The following is a 19,879-nucleotide window of genomic DNA, read 5'->3' on the forward strand; positions in this document are numbered from 1 at the left end:
CGTGGCAATGCTATTTACCACGCGAAAAGGAAGCATGCCTCTATTCTTCAGACGGAGGCCAGTACCGTAGACGAGCACGGCACAGATATTATTACCCGGCCGTCAAAGCAGCCTCGGATGGACAATTTTTTTCAGAGTCGGCCATCAGATGCCACTTTACGCCGCGTCTTTAACCGACAGCAATATATAGAATCGATTGTCGGTCTGCCCACACGCCGTCGTTTACCATTCTCCGCGGTGAAATGGGATGAGATGCAGGATATCATATTGGCATGCAATCCGGCTATTGAGGATCTTCTCCTCACGTCCCGCGACGCGGCGATGCGTCATATTACCACTACTTTCGACTTATACCGATCCCAATTGAAAGCAAAGCTTCAGGCGTCCGTATCGAAGATCCATCTCTCGACCGATCTCTGGACATCGCCTCATCGGCATGGCATTTTAGCAGTATGCGCTAGATGGGTTGATAATGGCTATCGACTTCAAAAGGCCCTGCTAGCTATGCCTGAATGTCGATACAGCCACAATGGCGGGCGCCAAGCAACTCTAATGGCGGAAGCAATCGAAGAATACGGTATTGCGAAGCAAATCGGCTATCATACCGGCGATAATGCTACTTCAAACGATACCTGTTTAAAACATCTCTCACAAATGCTACAGGATAAATATGGTGTATGCTATTTAGAACGCTGATTAATAGGTAGTTGGTTAACTGAGTCTAGGTATCTTTCCATCCCAGCCAGCGTCGAATCCGATGCATCGCCCATATCATAAATCTCTCCCTTCAAGCCTTTCTCCTTGCGTCCTCGAAAGAAGCTTTACGCGCAGCACTTGCCGCTGCTAGCGACGTGACCGGCGCCGAGATGTACGAACAATTCTACTTCACACTATATTATATATCCGCCAACGAGCCAGCATCGCGGTCTGAAGGTTCGGGACAGCAAGAACAGTCTTTCAGTAAGATATGGAAGGGAAAGGCTAAAAGGGCCGCTCGGAAACCCCCCGATTTCAAGGATGACAACTTCAGAGGCTGGCAAACCATCCCGGCGATGCGTAAACTACATAACATTGCGGTCTGGCTTCGAAATTCATCTATCCACAGTGATCTATGGGAGGATCGAGTAGGCTTGCGGCTTGGGATCGATAACGACACCCGATGGAACTCTTGGTATAAGCTGATCGATAATCTTATCAGAAGGCAATCACAGATCAAGCAATTCTTGCTTGATTACGATAAGGAGATCAACGATAATATCCTCAACTCATCAGATTGGGATTACCTTGAAAAAACACATAGATTTCTCCACCCATTCGCGTCGGCAACTTTATGGGCTGAGGGTAAGAATTCTACATTGTCGCAAACATTGACAATTATGGATGGTTTATTACGCCACTATGAAAAGAACAAGGTTTGCTGTCTCTTGATAGACTCTAAACCCTAACTTGGCTAATTATCCAATCTAGGAACATTACTCGAAGCTAGAGACGCTTGATCGCCGTATCCTTCATTCAATTGAGATGGGCTGGTTCATTCTCGACAAGTATTATACGATGACCGAAGATGCGCCTGTTTACGCTGCCGCCCTCCTTCTTGATCCTTCAAAGCGAATCAGGTACATTGAGCGCCACTGGCCAGAGTCATGGCACGAAAACGCCATTGCTGGTGCCCGTACAATTTGGGAAGAAGAGTACAAAACTCAGCCTGAGACTGGACCTGCAGAGTCGGTTGATGAGGTATGTGCTTCGCAAAAGCGGCAGCCGAACGAGTGGGACGCTTTACTTGAAGAGTTGGAAGTCACCGAGGATCTGGGTGATTGTATGGACGATCTTGAAGACTTTATCAAGGCAACACCCATCAAAATAAGTGGATCACCACTTCAATGGTGGTGTCATAAGGATCAGCGGAAGACTTATCCTCAGCTAAGTCGAATGGCTATTGATATCCTCTCAATCGCGCCTGAATCAGCTGATCCGGAATCTGCTTTCTCTGGTGGTCGACGTACTCTCTCCTGGGATAGAGAACGAATGAGTTGCGAGAATCTTGAGAAGGTTGAATGTATAGGTAACTGGCTGCGTGAAGGCCATATCCAGAAGGCTGTTTATGGTGGTATGGGTGTAATTACTGATACGGGTTTTGATAGTGGCGGCGATGAAGACTCCGATGTTAATTTTGATTGATTTGCGGATGTCTGACAGCATAGGTGGTAAAGTACGATAGTGATACCAATTGTTCTAAAGTGCTATAGTGATATCAATCGTGCTAGAGTGCCATAGTGATATCAATCGTGCTAGAGTGCCATAGTGATATCAATCGTGCTAAAGTGCTAGGGTGATATTCTAGCACACTTTTTGCGAATATGTGAATATGAATATGAATATCACTTTAGCACTTTATATCACAATACGCAAGTCTGGAATGACGGCTACTTTGAGCCAAGCCAGAATCCTCATATGGCCCAAGGGTCTCTCGAAATTTCCCCTATATCTACTGGCACGAATCACCAACCATTCTGGGTCGTATCAACCAAAGACATAAACGATTTTGTGTTTACGCAAGCTGCTAGATTCATTGTTCCTCTAGATCACTTATTTCGCGAAGCTTCCATCTCCAACACTATTTCACCACCTTCTCTGATTCTTGCTTTCTATACAGCCCAGCTCTTTTGCCGACTTCTCACCTATGCACTGACCAGTAAAGAGCAATTCCCGTATGATAATTGGATTTGGCTTTCGCGATGGACTGCACGTGGCCGAACACACCACGCCAGAGAGCTGCGAGAGCGGCTCGGCCTCGGCTTAAGTGAGACTATTCAAAGGTCAGGGATGCTCTGGATTCCTCACTCGTGTATAGACTGGTATGCCGGACATATCGCTTTGGAAAAGCTTATCCAACTTTACATACCTTGAAATCCCATCCAGCGAGGCCTTCTATCTCAGATGAATGTGCAGCGTCTTGCTGCATCCAGTATCAGTATCGAGCTATCTCTGAGACAGTTGCTTACTCAAGCGAAAAACGAATTTGATCGCGGTTGTCAGCGAAATGGCAATGAGGTTATCGAGAAAGTCATGCGCCTGATGACAGAGGAGATAGCCAGGGCTTATCACCAGCACATGATAGCAAAGCTACAACTGTATTGGGAACGAGTCCGCACTCAGGTCGGCTGCCATAGATTGCCCCGCCTTCAGCAACTGCAACATATTGAACAGGAGTCAGGACAAGTTGGCCGTATCGTCACTGCGCAGACGATATGGGAAATATATGACGAAGCTTGGAGCGCTTACATCCGCATTCACCCTGTGTCCGACGGTGGAGATTTACCACCCAATGTACCTTGCTGGATGGCGACACGCAAGTATGTTCCGCCTAATGATAGTTGGTCTGAATCTGTATATCAACGTCTTTTTGATTGTGAGAATATCGCGTCTTGGAGCAATCTCTACTTCCTGAATCTTTACCGGAAGTTCAAAGATCTGTGGGGAGTAGTCAAGAGCTACACAGATCCATTTGATGATCATTTTCGTTGCGCAATTGGAAGATACATCCTAGTCACGTTTAATAGCGACTCAAGCAAAGACGTCGCCACAGATCGGAGACCTGGGACATGGTACCAGAAAGTGGCATTTTTTCGGATACAATACTGGGCACCCTATTTCTCGCCACCACAATGTGTTGACTTTTCCTCCTGGGTCTCTGTTGCTAATTATCAACTTCAAAACCCTTATACACCGTCGCCCCAGATCTGTAGTGCTCTCAACGCCATAGAGTATCAGGGTCGCTCCAACGTCTTTACACAACTTTGGGCACAGTTAGTCGTTCGTAACAGCTTGGTACACGGAACCAAAGCAAAGGAGAAAAACAGAATTTGTGAGCAAGCCATGGATTGCTTGATGGATCTTGTCGGGCCTAAGTGGAGTCATCGAGGGAAGATAACGCTTGTGTTGCCTTGGCGGTTTCCTGATTCAATCAACAAGGCTGAGCGGTATCAGGACTATCTACGCCTTCCCATCCTATCGACATCTAGTCGGCCACCAGGTATCCCCAACCGACCCACCATCATCCTGCCGTCTCGTCACAATGTTATGGCCCTTATCGTAGCCATTGAGTCTCTTCCCCGAATTAATCAAGAAACCCTTCAGAGAGCGAAATGGATTCGTGAGATGCTTCACAATGAGGGCAAACAGTATGCTATGCGTAGCCATCTTGAGGCGAAACAGGAAGAAATGGATGCTGTGTCAAGGCCTCACTCATTGTTACGCCAATTTCTGGCACAAACGACTCCCCCTCAGCGTGTTGTACACGACTTTGGTATGACCACCGAGGCTTTGTAGCCTGTGAAGCAGCTGACAACGAGAAACTTGTGAATCATGAAGATGATGGAAGGCTACGAAGATATGCCGTTGCTAGTCAATAACACTACGGGTGAGCTGGCATTCCAGGCGACGCGACAGGTTTTCATATTAACGACGATGGGCCATTCCTTCACGAAAAAGGATAAACCATCTTGGAGGTTGCTAGCGTATATCGAGTGACATGGTCTTGAATGGAACGATTAGTGAACATCGTGGTATGAGTCCAGAAGATAGCATCATGAAGGAACCATGGAAGAAGAGAAACCAAAAGCTTATAGGCTTATTCAGGTCCGCTCGATATGTTCAAGCTCGTTAAAGAATACAACTAGGAAGCACTGGTTATTCCCGCTATGTTGCTTCAGCGAGAAGATTATACTTACCTCCCACTACAGTAGTTGACTATTTTCAGTACACTAATTAACTTGTATGGAAGCTTGAGATAAGTCTACTTAAACAGCATAATCAAACATTTGAGCATGTTAGACACTGAGGGTTAAAAAGAAGTGCTGCATTAGATATCCTCAACGACGTTCGTGTCGATGACTCAAGGCATCCCAAAAGATCATAGCTCTAACGTCGTCATTACCAGAAAGGAATCTGAATCATTCGCGAACATTATGGCATGAGACCAGATAACCATCTTACAAAGGTTTAGTGGAAGAAGAGGAAAGCGGAAGCGCATAAGCTTATTCAAGTCAGGTCATTGTGTTTGAAGCTAGTCAGAGGATACCGCTAGGGCGCACAGATAGTTCCCGCTGAGTAACCTTGCCGGGAAGAGTATGTTTGTCTCCTACCAGAGCAGTTTACAGTTTCTAGCGTGCTCGCAAATATGGGTGAGGATATCTGATATAGCTCTTCTCTATAGCCCTGATTATTATACTTGAAGACTCGATTGTGCTACTTTGACCTGTCTCTGTTGAAGCTATCAAACAAGTCAGTTTAGATGAGTCAAGGCATCTTGAGAGGCTACCTATAGTTTCAAAAGCTCCACGCTACCGAAAGGAAGTGTAGCAGAGAGTCTGAAAGATGTCTTACTTGCTGGTTGAGTTTGCTACATTCCCAGCTCTCGAGCAAGGATGTGCACCACTCAATTCAATCAACTGAATGGCTCGGTGGCGGTGAGTTGACCTGGTCAACCACTCTCTCCAGTGGCGTTGATCAATTATCCGTCAAATTGAGTTGAATGGACACTGGTTGAAGTCGTTGATCTCCAAGCTGAGCTATTTCACTCCCACTCTTCCATCCCCTTTTCTTCACATCCCACCTCCACCCATGATCCTTCTTCCGGCCCATCACCACTACCATTCTCGGTAGGAAGTAATGACACGTCCAGGTCGTTAATCACCCCAGCCCGTAACCACGATCGCAGCACTTGACACATTCCTATAATGTCCGCGTCCAGCCGATTTCGTAGTGGCGTCACCATCCGCCCTGCCGCTGCAAACATCCTCTCGCACTCTGCTGACATCGGCTGGATCGTAAGGAAGTCCAGCGCCATTCGTGAAAGACGAGGATACCGACGTTTGCGCTCATGCCAGTATGATATTGGATCTCTAACATCGTTATCTCCATCCTCCCACGACGACTGCCATAATTCGAGCTCGTCAATATCTTCATTGATGTCGTCAGGCAAAGCCGCTTCCTCTTTCACGATGGTGTATCTCGGACGCGTTGGGACCACACGTAATCCGGGAAACAACGCCAGAGGTACTGATGCTCTACTTCTTCATGTGGTGTTTCCTCTCGCAGGCTGGGAGCTGGCGTCGCTAAAGAAGCCACTGCAAGTGTTGCGGAAGGTAACACGTCAACGTCGTTCGTGGAGGGCGCTGTAGACTCCATTCCTTCTGATTCAGAGCGTCCAGCTGTATCACGGTCGCGGAAGAACGCGATCATGGAGCGCGTCGGCACTGATCTAATCGGGGAAAAAACCAAAGGTGGTGAACTAAACCATATTAAGGTTAGTGTGACGAGAAGGGTGGACCGCAAGGACTAAAGCTATTCAAGATGCCAAAACCCTCTTCAGGAATCACGAGTCCTATTACCAGCTACCCTAAATCCACCACCTTCAATCCATTCAATCAATGATAACTCAAAATGGATTGATGTTTATGTAATCCGTATTCGATGTTGATTGACGTTGAGTTGACGTTGATCGTCAATCCATTCAACATATTGAAATACGTTGAGTTGAGCACACCCTTGCTCTCGAGTCAGACAGATCCAGATACCCTCAAGTAATTTGACGATTGATGACCGCTCGATACTGTATTGGAAGCCACGCCGGATGCCCTCAACTTTAAGCTATGGCCATACGCTGATAGAAACCCATATACACGGACTTCAGTAATCCACGAGAACTTTAGTCTTTTGAGAACAGACTGAAGTCTTACTCAGAGCTGACATTGGATCGCGCTTATCACGATGCTATGCTGAACACTGAATGTTCGAGCTATGATGTATACCCTTTTAGGATAACTGTCAGTGCCTAGCGAAACAAACTAGCTTATAATCGAGCTTGATTACGGATAGAACGAGTCCTAGTATAGAAGATCTCACGGGAACAGTTATCTATAATTGATAAGACATTTCGCTCTTACCCAAATGATCCAAACGCGAGCAAGGTTTACCTCTAAACGGTGGTTTGTACACTTATTCCATTTCATATTATACGTCCCGGGTGATAAATCAAGGCGAATACTCTCTGGAATGTAATATATATACTCAAAGAACCTTTAATATTAATGGATCTGGGTAACTAGATGACTTACGGCAAGGGCTATTAAGAATCGTCCCATGCAAGTCAAAGATAAACAAATAGAGCATTCTCAACCATGCTCCCCGCGTTTGACAATTGAAGGCGGTTCGGGAAGACCCTAAAGCTCTATTGTTAGAGAAAAAATGAAGGGGGCCCTTTCCCTTGACTTGAACGTCTCGACCATTTTTATGTTGCATCGCTGGGATAGTTCTTCGCTTTACGTAGTCGGGTAACGAGATGCAACTATCGCACATATCAATAGACGGTCTATATACATTAGAAACTCCTGGAGCTCTTATAAGTCAAAACAGAAATAAAAACTTAGTCGCAGCATATTAGTGGACTAATATATCATTTTATATGTCATTGAAGCTGCGTTAAAACTTGATCGTCACGGTCGTCCAAATATCAGGCCTAGGAAAATACCTACTCTGCGGTAACCGGCGCATCTAGCTTTGGTGTGTATAACTGTGTGAACCCCAAAAAGTGTCGGTCAAAATTGATATCTGTATCACCCATCTCGACCTGCCAGTATTCTAGCGGGTTTGCCGCCAGGTCAGACAAAAAGTTGGGAACCCCGCCATGAAACTCTACCAGGGCAACCCTTTCTGGATCATTATAGCAGGACGGTACAACAGTTGTAGTAAAACTTAATTGTGATTTTTCTTCGTCCGACAGGTTATCGCCGATCACAGCCCTCAGTTTGGTATTCAGCTCCTCGTCAGGCTGTTCGGCTGGCAGACCAGTAACGCGAAAAACAAGTCCTTTCTTAGAAGGCATTTTGGAGCAGGAGTTTCGGAATCGAGCGCTGGCAGTCCCACGTCCTTGCGCTGTGAATGAATATAAATTCCGTAGAATCTGAGGAAGTAAATGGCTATTGGAGTACGGAAAGAGATTGGTAAGGTCGGTCAATGTATTCCATTCAAGCGTCGATATGAGCAAGAGTTTAGGTTTGAAATGGGAAATAGGGGAGGAGCGGGGGAAAGCCCAGGTTGGTGGCTATGTGTGTGTTGGAGCTGCGGCTGAAGCAACACATGCAACCAACAACAATGGCCAATCAATCCAAATCAGGCTCGGAAAGTAACGTTACAGCTGACCCGCGGCGCATGGTCTGACAAGAACTTGCTAATTCTGCCCAGGCGCAGTAAGCACAGTGCGCAGTATGGTAATGATGTGCAGGGTGACACATCACGCCATTATTGTTTAGTAGCTGGAGGACACACAGCGCGTTCACGTCTAGCGCCGCTGTTCCGTTGGGAGCTAGACGATCTGCGCTCCTAGTGTTCAGAAAGGATCTCCAAAGCCACGCAAATGATTTAGCAGCAGAGTGGCCCGGCCCCCGCACTAATGTATGAAACAAAGGTGAGGGACATTCCCGCGTTAGTCAAATGTCAAATTCCACCTCCCAGTAGAAACATACAACATAACAACATTCATCGACAACCTCATCCTCTGCCTCTACCTTCCATGCTCAATGAATCAGGCGGTAAGCCAGCCCAAGGTGTCGTTGGAAATTGTCTCAGCTGATGCTTCAAGACTCGTCGACTGACCCCGCCATTCTCGAAAGAGAATGCCCTTATGCACGACGTTCGACGAGTTGCCCCATTTCTGGATGTAGGAAAAGACACCCACGCGTATCTCGAGACGGATCTACACACTCCGCGGCTAGACAAGATCTATTCCTTCTTATGGCTAGCCGGCCTCCCACGACCTGCCCGACCCCTTCATCGACAAAACCTTCTATTACGAACCATTTACCTTACCGAGACCCCAGACGAACATCTAGTGTGGCACGATGCATCAATTTTTATCAAGCCTATGCCTGATTATCTTCTCGACTACGAGTTCTGGGAGCAAGAACTGTGCAATGATACATCGCTTTATGGAAGCGCATACGGGTTGCTCGTGTCTTACGCCTGGCTCGTGCGACACAAGAGTGACCTGCGCGTCGCCATTGAAGCAGGTCTCCTGCCAGTCGATATACACTGGAATGACTGGGTCACATTTGTCGCGGGTCTCAACGTACGCCTAGAAGGTATCACGTTGTGCAAGGTAAACCGTCGTTATAGATACGGAGAGCTACGTCTCTCGCGACTTAATACTCTCTATCATCTCGGCTTAGCCGGCTTGTCGCTTCACAATACTGTATACGGCTTCATGTCCGGGTCTATACGCTATACGACCTTCTTCGAGCGTAACTTTGGCTGGATGCTGGCTGTCTTTGTCTATGTCACCGTCATTCTATCGGCAATGCAGGTGGCACTGGCTACGAATAAATTCGGTAGTAGCGACCCCTTCCAACAATTCTCCTACGGGTCGGCTCTTTTATCTATCGCGTTCGTCTTCGCAGCGGTCATTGTTATGTTACTCGTATGGTGGTCGCTTTTTTGGTTTCATCTGCTGTCTACCATACAGTACTGCAAGAAAGTAGCTTTGCAACGGAAACAGAACAATCACACGGAGTAAGTCAGGGTGGATGAACTATCCGTAGTTCAAAGTCCTAGATGGAATCATCTGGAGATATAAACTCGAGAAGAACTCTCATCTCAATAATGAACAATAAAGCTCAATAAAATATATTTTTCACCCAGCACTACTGCGCAATATAACAACAGAGATTAGAAGCAATACAATAAAATACAAATGAATGAATGAATTTATTCCGTCAGGGGCGATACGCCTCATAGGGCCCACAACATTAAGTCTCGTTACATTCTTTTCCGACTTCTAGCCCTATAACCCTCAAACATCACTATCCCTACTCCTCGCCACATTTCCCAGCCTCGCCTGTCCCTGCGACAGGCCTGCTTGAAGGCCAAATTCTCCAAGTGTTCAGCGTCCCATCTTCAGCGGCTGAAGCCTGGTACAGCCAAAAGCCTTCGAAATGTGCCGCGTGTAATGTGATGGATTGCGCGGGCCCGACAGGGTATGTAAGACATTTGGGGCGGACAGCAAGCTTGACAATAAGCGCGGATGAGAGTATTCTACGCTAGAAGCCAACGGTGGGGAGCTGATAAGCCAATCTCGCAATATTAGACTCTTTTTAGTCAAGATCGGCCCGCCTCGGTGTAGATTCTTTAGCGGCAAGTGGGTCCTCTGGGGATAACCCAACCTCGGATGGACGACCCTTGGGAACAAAGCCATCGGGAGACTCTCTAATTGGTGCGGCTGATGAATTAGGACTCGATTCTCATAATGAGGCCTTCTGCTGCAGATGGTCATTGGCTTAGGCACTAAGAGATCAACCGGCATTAACTAAGAATGGCATGCCAGCGACCAGCAGTGGTCTGTGCCATGGCAATCTCTTGTGTGGCGTAGATTCTCTCGAGAACAGAAAAGTCACATCATGATTCGTTGCTGCATGGCCGCGTCGGGCACGGATGAAAAGGGAAGCGGCTTCATATTTTTGACCCTCCCAGATAGCAAATCAACAGGCCTCGACTACCCGAAACTCTGCAGGTATCCCTGAATGTGTCTGGGCGCTATCAACTCCGTCTTTGATTGAGCGCCGGCAGGGCGGGGTATAAGATATGCAGGTCTAAGGGCCACTATGACCTGACCGAACGCCAAGAGTCAATAGCGGGGAGCTGAAAGGTCGAAATCCCTCTAGTCTAGATGGGCCAATGAAAGGGCTATGCTAGCTCCATCTCGTGATAAGGGAAAGCCATGTGGTTGCTGCCGCCGTGAAGGCCCAAGCCATGTTGGCCAATCAATCGAACCAATTGCTGATCACGGCTTAAACAATGTAGGAACCCCGGAACCGACAAAGTAAGCTGAATTTTAGATTTGCGGGGAGCCGCCTATAACTAAGAGCAGCATTCCCAAGTGTGGGGTTGGGGTTAGTTTTAGCCAATAAACAGCCGGGCCCCAGTCCACTCGATTCAAGTCCAAATTTTAAGCGAAATTATCCATTTTGGTGGCCGATTACTATTCAATCGTCTCTTAATAGTTCCTAGGCTCAGGAGTATTCATATTAAAAATCGGGATTTATTTTGATGATAATTGATGTTGTTTTGGGAAGTATGACTACAAAGGGGTTAGGAAATTACTGTCGCGAAAGGTGCGCGAAAAGTGGATACACGACCCTAAGTGACCACGGACACCTGGGCGCATCATTATTCTTCCGCGCCATTGCCTAAACATTCGCGCATGTCATCTTGGAACTTGACCAAAACAACAAATGACAGTGCAATCGACATCAACCATCTGATGCCCCAACCTTCTTCTTTCCGCAGCCTCAGTCATGGAAAATGGACGTGAGGCATCTAGAGAGCTACCATCTCTAGAAACAGGACCCCAGCAACAATACTTCAAGTCGCCTCGGAAAGTCACTCCGCCAGAGCGCAACACCCTTCCTTCACCTCCCGCGACGATCGAGGTTGAACGCATTCGAAACCCTCCGAATCTACCACAGCGTCTTCTTGATTTTAAGCGCAAAGCTGAGACTTGCGACGTCGCGCCTCTGACTTACATTCCCTTAAGCCCGGCAGAGTACGCCAATGCCTGCGAGCAGATTGATTCTGCATTTAAACGATTCGACTACGATCCCAAACGAGGTCTTATTATCTTGCGCATGACTTCTCCAACCCACGATACATTCGTTTACTCTCTAAGTAGATCTATAGATCAGGAAATTCAGAGAGTTGGACGTGATAACAGTCAAGTTCGTAGATTTACTTCCCAGATTGAAGGCGGCGGCTCTTCCCGTATTTATCTTGGCGACAAGGAGAAGCAAGACAAGATACCGAATTGTCTGCGTCGCCAACCAGATGGTCAATTTAGGCTCGAGGGAGCTGAGTTTCCTGGCGTAGTTATTGAAGTGTCATACTCGCAGGACGGAAAGCAACTGTCCAAGCTCGCCAAGCAGTATATTAACTACTCGGAGGGAAACATCAAAGTTGTCATCTGCGTTGACATCAACTATGGGAATACTCAGTCCACTCTCTCACTGTGGAAATCCCAACTCAACTCGGACCCGGAAAGTAATGACCCTGACGACTGCATATTGGATTACGAGCAAGCCATTGAAGCACGGGTCTGTTGTACCCTCAGCACTGGTTTAGAAGAACATCGGCTGACTTTTCTACCATAGCCTTTCCGGACAGCCGATGGAAAGCCGTTAAATCCTGAGAGCACGTTGACTCTATATCTTCACGACTTCGCTCCAGATCAATCGTGTCAAGACATTCCAAATATCCCCATATCCATCTCTTTTGCCAAGATCTGCGAGTTCTTGGATCGTGCTGAGAAGGGGCAGAAGGACAGAGAGTCCAAAGATGCTAGAGGTATCCGGTCAACTCGCAAGGTGAGAAAACGCAAAGTGTCATCCAGCTCGCTTGAAGAGTTGGCCTTGGATGATGAGGAGAGGTTTAAAAAGCAGGAAAATGCGGTTGATACCAGGGCTAATCATCATGATGATGACTTTGAACCGCGGTTAGGTGATGTCAATGTCACTTATCGCGATCATGACTTGAGACCGCGAGCGACGAAGCGGCGTGCCTAGTGGGTATCGCCTCTTCCGCTGTTTTCTTAGAGGAATATTGGGAGTATGGAGTTGGACATGCAAGAAAAATAAATGATGCCTTACTGTACAAAGGACCATCAGAATCCCGCCAGGTTGTTTATTTTTTGTCTGTGCTACATCATTATTCCAGCTCCAGATTCAACTGAAAGAGGACTTTGACGCGTCTTGATTGGGCCGTTATCCCTGTTTTCCTCTTTCACTTGAAAGGGGCTACTTGGCGAGACTGCCGAGACTCCACTTTCAGCGATGGTAGGGGCGCTTTATCATCTCATTGGTGCTCTGGTCCTAACCCTGGACGGTTCTTATTCAGTCCGAAGGACTTCTATTACGACGATAACTTGAAAGCATAACCTCTGCTCTCATTGGCCAGGCGTGTCTTATGTACCCACTCATTGGGGACTGGTCAGAATGTGTCTTGTGTCCCCACTCTGTAATGTCGGCCTGCCAACATCACACGTCGCCGCCAACGCCCAGCCCTTCCCTATTCTTCCTCATCAATCCGTCCCTTCAATCCAACATATCCATCATGGCTGATTTCATCACTTCAACGAAGGTTTGCAGGAATTGCAAGCGGGCGAAGCCGGAAGATCAATTCATGTCGAAGAAAAATTCATCCATATCATGTGGAAGGCTTACGGTTAACTGTCTCGACTGTAGGAACCGGCAAGCCCCACGCGCCCCTAAGCGTACCGCAGAACATGCCGAGCTACCCCCAATACACCGAGAAGGACCGGCATTGATAGACTTGCAATTATGTACACCAATTAACCCACAAGAATCTATTCTGCTGGGAACACCAGTTGCCACATCATCACGAGCAGGCGCGACGATTCCTTCCCCAGCAGGTCCCTCAATTGCTTCTCAAGAAGGCGTACAACTTGGGACGCCGATTGAATCTCCGGTATCGATTCCGTCTCCTTGGCCGAGATCGGCCCGGGGAAGATATGCCCGCCAAGTTGTGCAGCCGCAACAGTCGGCTATCGAATGCCCGGTCATGGAACGTCGATTTTTCGAGCTTCCGGATCCTGACTGGATGCGTGATCTGTCGCATTGCCCGTTGTCTGGTAGAGATAAGGAGCTCCTGGAGAAGTTCTGGACGGAGCTGGAGAACGACGGAATGGAACACTGCGCTCGCTGTCAGGAGACATGGTTTGATATGGGCTTGAAAGATGGCATTTGCAAGCGTTGCATTGCCAAGGACAAGAACAAAAAGGAGGACGAGCCTTGGTTTTTTTCAGCCGAAAATCAGTTAGATTTTGGCTTAATCCCTGCGTTCCTCCCCCAATTGACAATGGTAGAAGAGATGCTAATTGCTCGTGTTCATGTGTTCGTGCACGTCATGCAGGTTCGAGGGCAGCAGTATAAGTACCGTGGCCATATTGTGCACTTTCTCCGCGATGTTGGCAAAGTGTATCGCCAACTTCCCCCAGTGAAGTAAATAGTGTGGCCGTAAATAAGACGATATCATATTCAATATCGTATTGCCTGCACGGTATAAAAATACCGTGCAGTGCAAGCAACACCGGAAACCGTGTAGTACAGTGCATGGTCGTTCAAATATCGTATAAATATGATATCAAATATAGTACAAATACTATGTAATTAGATCAATATGAGGTCTCTCCCCATATATGAAGCAGTATGAAGATCCCAATTTACAGAACTTTTTACTAATGAAGTGTAACCTGGTTAGGACGTTGATCTGCACTCGGCTGATGCCGATAGTAATAACACCACCAAATAATGGCCTCGCTACAAACTCCTAAGTGTTTGAGTATGTAACAAGCTCGACAGCTCTCTGAGAGCTTTCAGTTCTTCTTTTCTTTAATATAATCAATTTGTTGGTTCCCAAGAACACTTCTGAACGAATAAGGCCTTTGCCCCTTACACGAAGCGTGTCAGCTCCTGAATCTTTCCCTACTTCATCAACAAGTCTTATTCTACGAAATAATGACTTCTCAGCGCCCAGGCATTAGCGTTTCCTTCACGGCTACATCATCCCAGACTTCCCTAGCCCCTGATTCGTCGGCTATCAGCGACAACGGAGATTCTGATGTCGGAGAGACATCTATTTCACCGTTGTTAGCCTCTCAATTTAAGAAGAAGAAGCGTACGTCGAAGATATGGGATCATACGCCCTTTGGAAGGAATCAGATCGTCCGTAATACGGAAGGTCAGATTATATGGCGTTGCAAGTACTGTAAAGGGAAGCCTGCCGAATATCTCGAAAATGGAGGCACGGCACACATCTACAAGCACCTTAAATCTCACACTACTCTCGATATATTAACGCCTAATGAAGAAAGGGCTGCTAAAACACGGAATCACCTTGAGGAAGCCTTCTCACGGATGTCTCAGAACACGAATCCCCTCAAACGCCGTCGACACGATGACGAAACGACAGATCTTGACGCTGATAAGTTTGAGCAACTGTATGTAGAGTGGATTGCAGACTGCGGGATTGCACTTCGTATGCCAACAAGAGAAAGCTTTCGAGCGTAAGTGCTCTAACATACTTAATATTAATGGTTCATATACTAATCTTATGCCCTTTTAGCTTGCTCAAATTCCTCAATCCTGGAGTTCTCTCGATTTTACCTACATCACATCAAACGATTCGCGAGTGGGTGGTGCGAACGTTTGGGACGCAAAAACGACGTATACGACAAGTTCTCCAATCAGCTATCTCAAGAATACACTTCACCATCGATATATGGTCCTCTCCAAATAAGCTTGGTATCCTTGGTATTGTTGCACACTTCATTGATAGTAATGGCGAGCTGGTTTCATATTGTGTTGCTTTACGAGAGGTACATGGCAGGCATTCAGGAGGGAATCAGGCCCATATTGTGATGAATGTCGTCGAGGACTACGGAATTGTCACCCAGATTGGATACTTTGTTTCCAGACAATGCAGACTCGAATGATACGTTGATGAACTCTCTACAGAAATGTACGTCTCTATCCATTTATTGAGAGAACAATACTAAGGATTAATAGTGTTGAATGAGAGGCACAATATCATATACGACGCGAAACATCACCGCCTTCGTTGTAACGGTCATACCATTAATCTAGCAGCGCATGCGTTCATGTTCCCAAAAACCGCACCCGGCGAAGCCCCTACGAAAAATCAGGTTAAAAGGATACTACGAACGAATATATCAAGCCTTCAGACGCTGATATATTGAAGTGGAGGAAGGCTGGTCCTCTTGGCAAGCTCCACAACATCGTTGTCTTTATCCGATGTAGTCCACAACGGATACAGAGGTTTAAAGAGATCAGTGAGAAAAAGGGTCTTCTTCGTGACAACGATACAAGATGGAACTCAAAGTACTACATGATTGAGAGAGCCATTGAGCTCGCTGATCAAATTGATTACTATTGCTCAAAGGAGAAGGACCTTAAGCTTGATTCGCGTATGTTATATACCCAATTGAGAGGACAACACTAATAGTCTCTAGTTTCCGAACAAGACTGGGCTGAGCTGGAAAAAATTTGCAACTTCCTCAAATCATTCACCGATGCCACCAAGGCTGCAGAAGGTCACGCGCATGCAATCGATCGAACGCTACCCATAATGGACTTCCTGCTTAGCAAATTTGAGGCTGCACGAATCGAGTACGCAGATGACGCTTTTATGGCGCCTTGTATTGATGCTGGATGGGCGAAACTCGACGCATATTACACTCTTACAGAGCGGTCATCTGCTTTACAGAGCGGTCATCTGCTTATGTTGGAGCTATTATCCTCAGCCCTCATCGTAAGTGGCACTACTTTGACACCGCCTGGGAAGAACATCCTGAGTGGATTGAGAGCAATAAGACTGCCGTAGAAGATCTCTGGAAGTCTCGTTACGCACCAGTCGCCAAGTCAGCGGAGTCGTCAGCCCAGTCCTTGGTTGAAAAGCCACTAGCGAAGAACTCGTTTCTGGCATGGGAAGACGAACATGAGGATTCCGAGCTTCCTACCCTATTCGACGAGTATCAGAACTATATATCAGCCCCAAGAATCAAAGTCAAGGATGTACGAAGGTGGTGGCTTGAGGATACACAACAAACGCTCTATCCAAACCTTTCCAAAATGGCGCTGGATCTTTTGTCAATTCCTGCGATGTCTGCTGAGCCAGAACGTCTCTTCTCCGATACAAAAATCACCCTCCAAGATCGCAGGAACAGGTTAGGGATTGATATAATTGAGGCAATTGAATGCATAAAGTCCTGGTCGAAGACTCACAACTTGGCTTGGGTTGACGATGCTGAGCTTGTCTTAGATACAGCTATCATTGGAGAAGGTGAACAGAAGGGGACTTCTAACATTATACCTGATATTACGAGCAATAGATAGTATGCAAGCAATTCAAACTCACAATGCTTTGGATCTGTGGAGTTTTCTTTTGACCTCTAGATCTACTTCATTCTCACACCTAAGCAATAGGAGTGACGTTAAATTGGTCAACTATGTAGCTTAAGCAAACCCTTAAAATACGCGAGCGGGATCTAGGAAAACGTTTTCCCGATCGTTCTCGTTATCTGGCAATAGTATAATCTTATATGTTGGTTCTGAATAGCTTCATCTTGTTACGGTCCGCGGGACGATCTTGAAGCTCAGCCTTACTCGATTTGGTTAGTTTCATGCTTAGGCCATGTGGCTCTTCGCACGCCGTGCGATATGATATTACGATACGATATTACTTAAATATAGTGGAATACCGTATGCCGTGCAGTGCACCGAATTCCTAAACAATCCAGTGCAGTGTGGCGCTGAAAAAATATCGTATACGGTATTTTGCACTATTTACTTCACTGACTTCCCCTTCTACCTACTGAATTGGATGTTATCCTGCTACGCCCTCCGAACGCAAGCGAACATGCCCACCTTAACCGCCAATTCAGACGCCAATTCCGCGTACGCCGTCGTTGTCTTCAGGCGTGGCTGGATTTCCTGTCTCAAAACCACCCGGGCTACCGAGATATTACTGTCTGCCAGACACGGATGTCGGTGCTGCCTGAAGATGGCGATGTACTTGACCAGGTTGCTACTGCGGAATCCACCGATCTTCCCTCAGCTAATTTGGGTACCGCGGAGCATGATTATGTTGAGCCAGACGAGGTTGATCAGTGCGCAGTGCCAGATCTGCTACCAGAGGATACAGAGATGGAAACATTACATTTGCACGTTCTCGGCGAAGAGCGCGATGAGCCGCTTCCTGTACGGCCACCGACGCAACAACGTCAGCTTGATATGCCAGACATTCAGAGGACGCCGATCAATGAGTTCAACCAGTCACAGGCACTCCTGTCCCTAGCCTTTCCAACACTATTTCCTCGCGGTCAAGCCGATTTCGTTGAGCCAAGGTTACGGCCTATCAAGTATGCGGACTACATACAGCATGCCCTTCGATGGCACGATGGCAGATTTGCCCGTCATCCCACTTTCCGGTTTGTGGTTTTCAACACGCTGATGCGAGCACAGGCACGGGCGAAAAGCAGCTATTTCGTCAAGCAATACCAACAAAGGCAGGGCCTAACAACGCGAGATGATCTACTCGAAGCTTTCCAGAACCCCGAATCTGCAGAAGCTCAGCAGTTGCTCAATTCGATCAACCGCCAGACAGCACAACTTCGCGGGACACGCCCCTATTGGTACCGAAAGCGTCGAGAACTTGAGTCTTACGCCTACAACCTCGACTGTCCTGGTGCTTTTATTACATTCAGTCCAGCAGACCTACACTGGAGAAGCCTATATCAACATTTGCCCCAGTTTCAAGACTGGCAGGAGCTACCCGAGCAACAGCGAATGGGCATGTCTAGCAAACTTCTCAGGGACAACCCACATATTGCAGCCTGGCACTTCTACAGGCGGTTTGGCTTATTCAGAGATATCGTTCTCAAGCAGAAATTCAACGTCACTGATTATTGGAACAGGTACGAATGGCAGGGTCGTGGGAGTAGCCACTGCCATGGCCTATTCTGGATGGACGGTGCGCCCGGTGTCGACCTGGAAAACGAGGATGCACGTAAGGAGTTCGCCCGTATCTGGAGATTCCACGTCACAGCTTTCAATCCTGAGCCAGCTCGAGTGCTACAGCAGGGAGAAGGTAACCCGTTGGCTGTAAATCCCTTACAGCATCCCCTGACGTTTCAATGGCTCTCACAGGTTCTGAACCGCTGCCAACGCCACCATTGCAGTGAGGCATACTGCCTACGAAAGAAGAAGGGTTCAGAAGAGATTTCTTGCCGCTTCTTCTTCCCGCGAGACACAAGAGATACGGCTGAGGTTGTTCGACGACAAGGACAATCCTACTTCTCCTTCGAGGCGGCCAGGAATGACAGCCTTATGAACCACTATAACCGGTGCCTGAGTCTTGGCTGGTTAGCCAACATTGATATCTCCCCCTGTACCAGCCTCCAAGCTGTGATTAATTATGCAGCCAAGTATTGCAGTAAGATGGAGAAGCGGACTGACAGTTATGCCGGCCTGGGGCGGCAAATCTTGCCCTATGTCTCCCACCAGAATCCACTTCTATCTTTTGCCTCGCGTCTGATGAACAAGTTGCTTGGTGAGAGAGACTTTTCGGGACAGGAGATCTGCCATATCTTGCTCAACTGCGAGCTGCAGGAGGGTACCCGTGTTATAAGAGCCGTCGATTGCCGTCCCTACGAGCAACAGGGACGGTCGCTTCGCCTCCAAGGTGACCATAACGACGGTGAGGTCGTTGGAATATATGAGAAGTATCTTTCTCGCCTTCGCCTTCATGAAGAACTCACTTATTTCGACTTCCTAGCCAACTGGAATACAAGCAAGAGGGATGGGAGAAAGTGGACACGCTGGAGTCGTCAAGCCAAGCCTCGCGTGCTATACTACTTCCCGCGGTACAAGTCCAATCCCCGACATCACCAATACGATGATTTTTGTCGTGTGAAGCTAATGCTGGCTCATTCACATCGCGACCCCAGCGAACTACGCAAGATCGACGGCATTAAGTATGACTCGTATGCGTCTGCCGCTGAAGTCTGTTATGCGAAGCACCAGCACCCTGATGACTATTATGGCACACCTGACGCTGAAGAACGTCGACCAGATCCGGACGAGTTCGAGGAAGAATTTCACGAGCCTGAACTTCTAGAGGAGGACTGGCTTGAACTTGCCCGCCAGCTTCCCGACTGCCCACCAAGCCAAGAGGCAATAGATCTTCTGGGTCGACGGGATATTGATATCCAATACGACTGGGCGCCCCATGTCGG

The 19,879-nt window shown here is 47.4% G+C and overlaps 4 protein-coding genes across 4 annotated transcripts; 3 read left to right on the forward strand and 1 right to left on the reverse strand.

Annotated features, from left to right (window-relative positions):
- Window positions 1-2,940: 2,940 nt before the first annotated feature.
- FPOAC1_013364 (uncharacterized protein) lies at window positions 2,941-4,332 on the forward strand (the record flags this gene model as incomplete). The annotated part of the gene is made up of 1 exon (XM_044857705.1): window positions 2,941-4,332. The coding sequence occupies one exon, from the start codon at window positions 2,941-2,943 to the stop codon at window positions 4,330-4,332; it is 1,392 nt and encodes a 463-aa protein (XP_044701087.1).
- A 3,202-nt stretch (window positions 4,333-7,534) lies between these two features.
- On the reverse strand, window positions 7,535-7,888 carry FPOAC1_013365 (uncharacterized protein; the record flags this gene model as incomplete). Its single annotated transcript, XM_044857706.1, has 1 exon — window positions 7,535-7,888. The coding sequence occupies one exon, from the start codon at window positions 7,886-7,888 to the stop codon at window positions 7,535-7,537; it is 354 nt and encodes a 117-aa protein (XP_044701088.1).
- A 694-nt stretch (window positions 7,889-8,582) lies between these two features.
- Window positions 8,583-9,207, forward strand: FPOAC1_013366 (uncharacterized protein; the record flags this gene model as incomplete). Its single annotated transcript, XM_044857707.1, has 3 exons — window positions 8,583-8,594; window positions 8,645-9,130; window positions 9,178-9,207. 3 exons carry the CDS (start codon window positions 8,583-8,585, stop codon window positions 9,205-9,207), a joined length of 528 nt encoding a protein of 175 aa, XP_044701089.1.
- A 2,144-nt stretch (window positions 9,208-11,351) lies between these two features.
- FPOAC1_013367 (uncharacterized protein) lies at window positions 11,352-12,611 on the forward strand (the record flags this gene model as incomplete). Its single annotated transcript, XM_044857708.1, has 2 exons — window positions 11,352-12,143; window positions 12,201-12,611. The coding sequence occupies 2 exons, from the start codon at window positions 11,352-11,354 to the stop codon at window positions 12,609-12,611; spliced, it is 1,203 nt and encodes a 400-aa protein (XP_044701090.1).
- Between the last annotated feature and the right edge of the window lie 7,268 nt (window positions 12,612-19,879).

Source organism: Fusarium poae, assembly GCF_019609905.1.
Source record: "Fusarium poae strain DAOMC 252244 chromosome Unknown contig_2, whole genome shotgun sequence".
NCBI lineage: Eukaryota > Fungi > Ascomycota > Sordariomycetes > Hypocreales > Nectriaceae > Fusarium > Fusarium poae.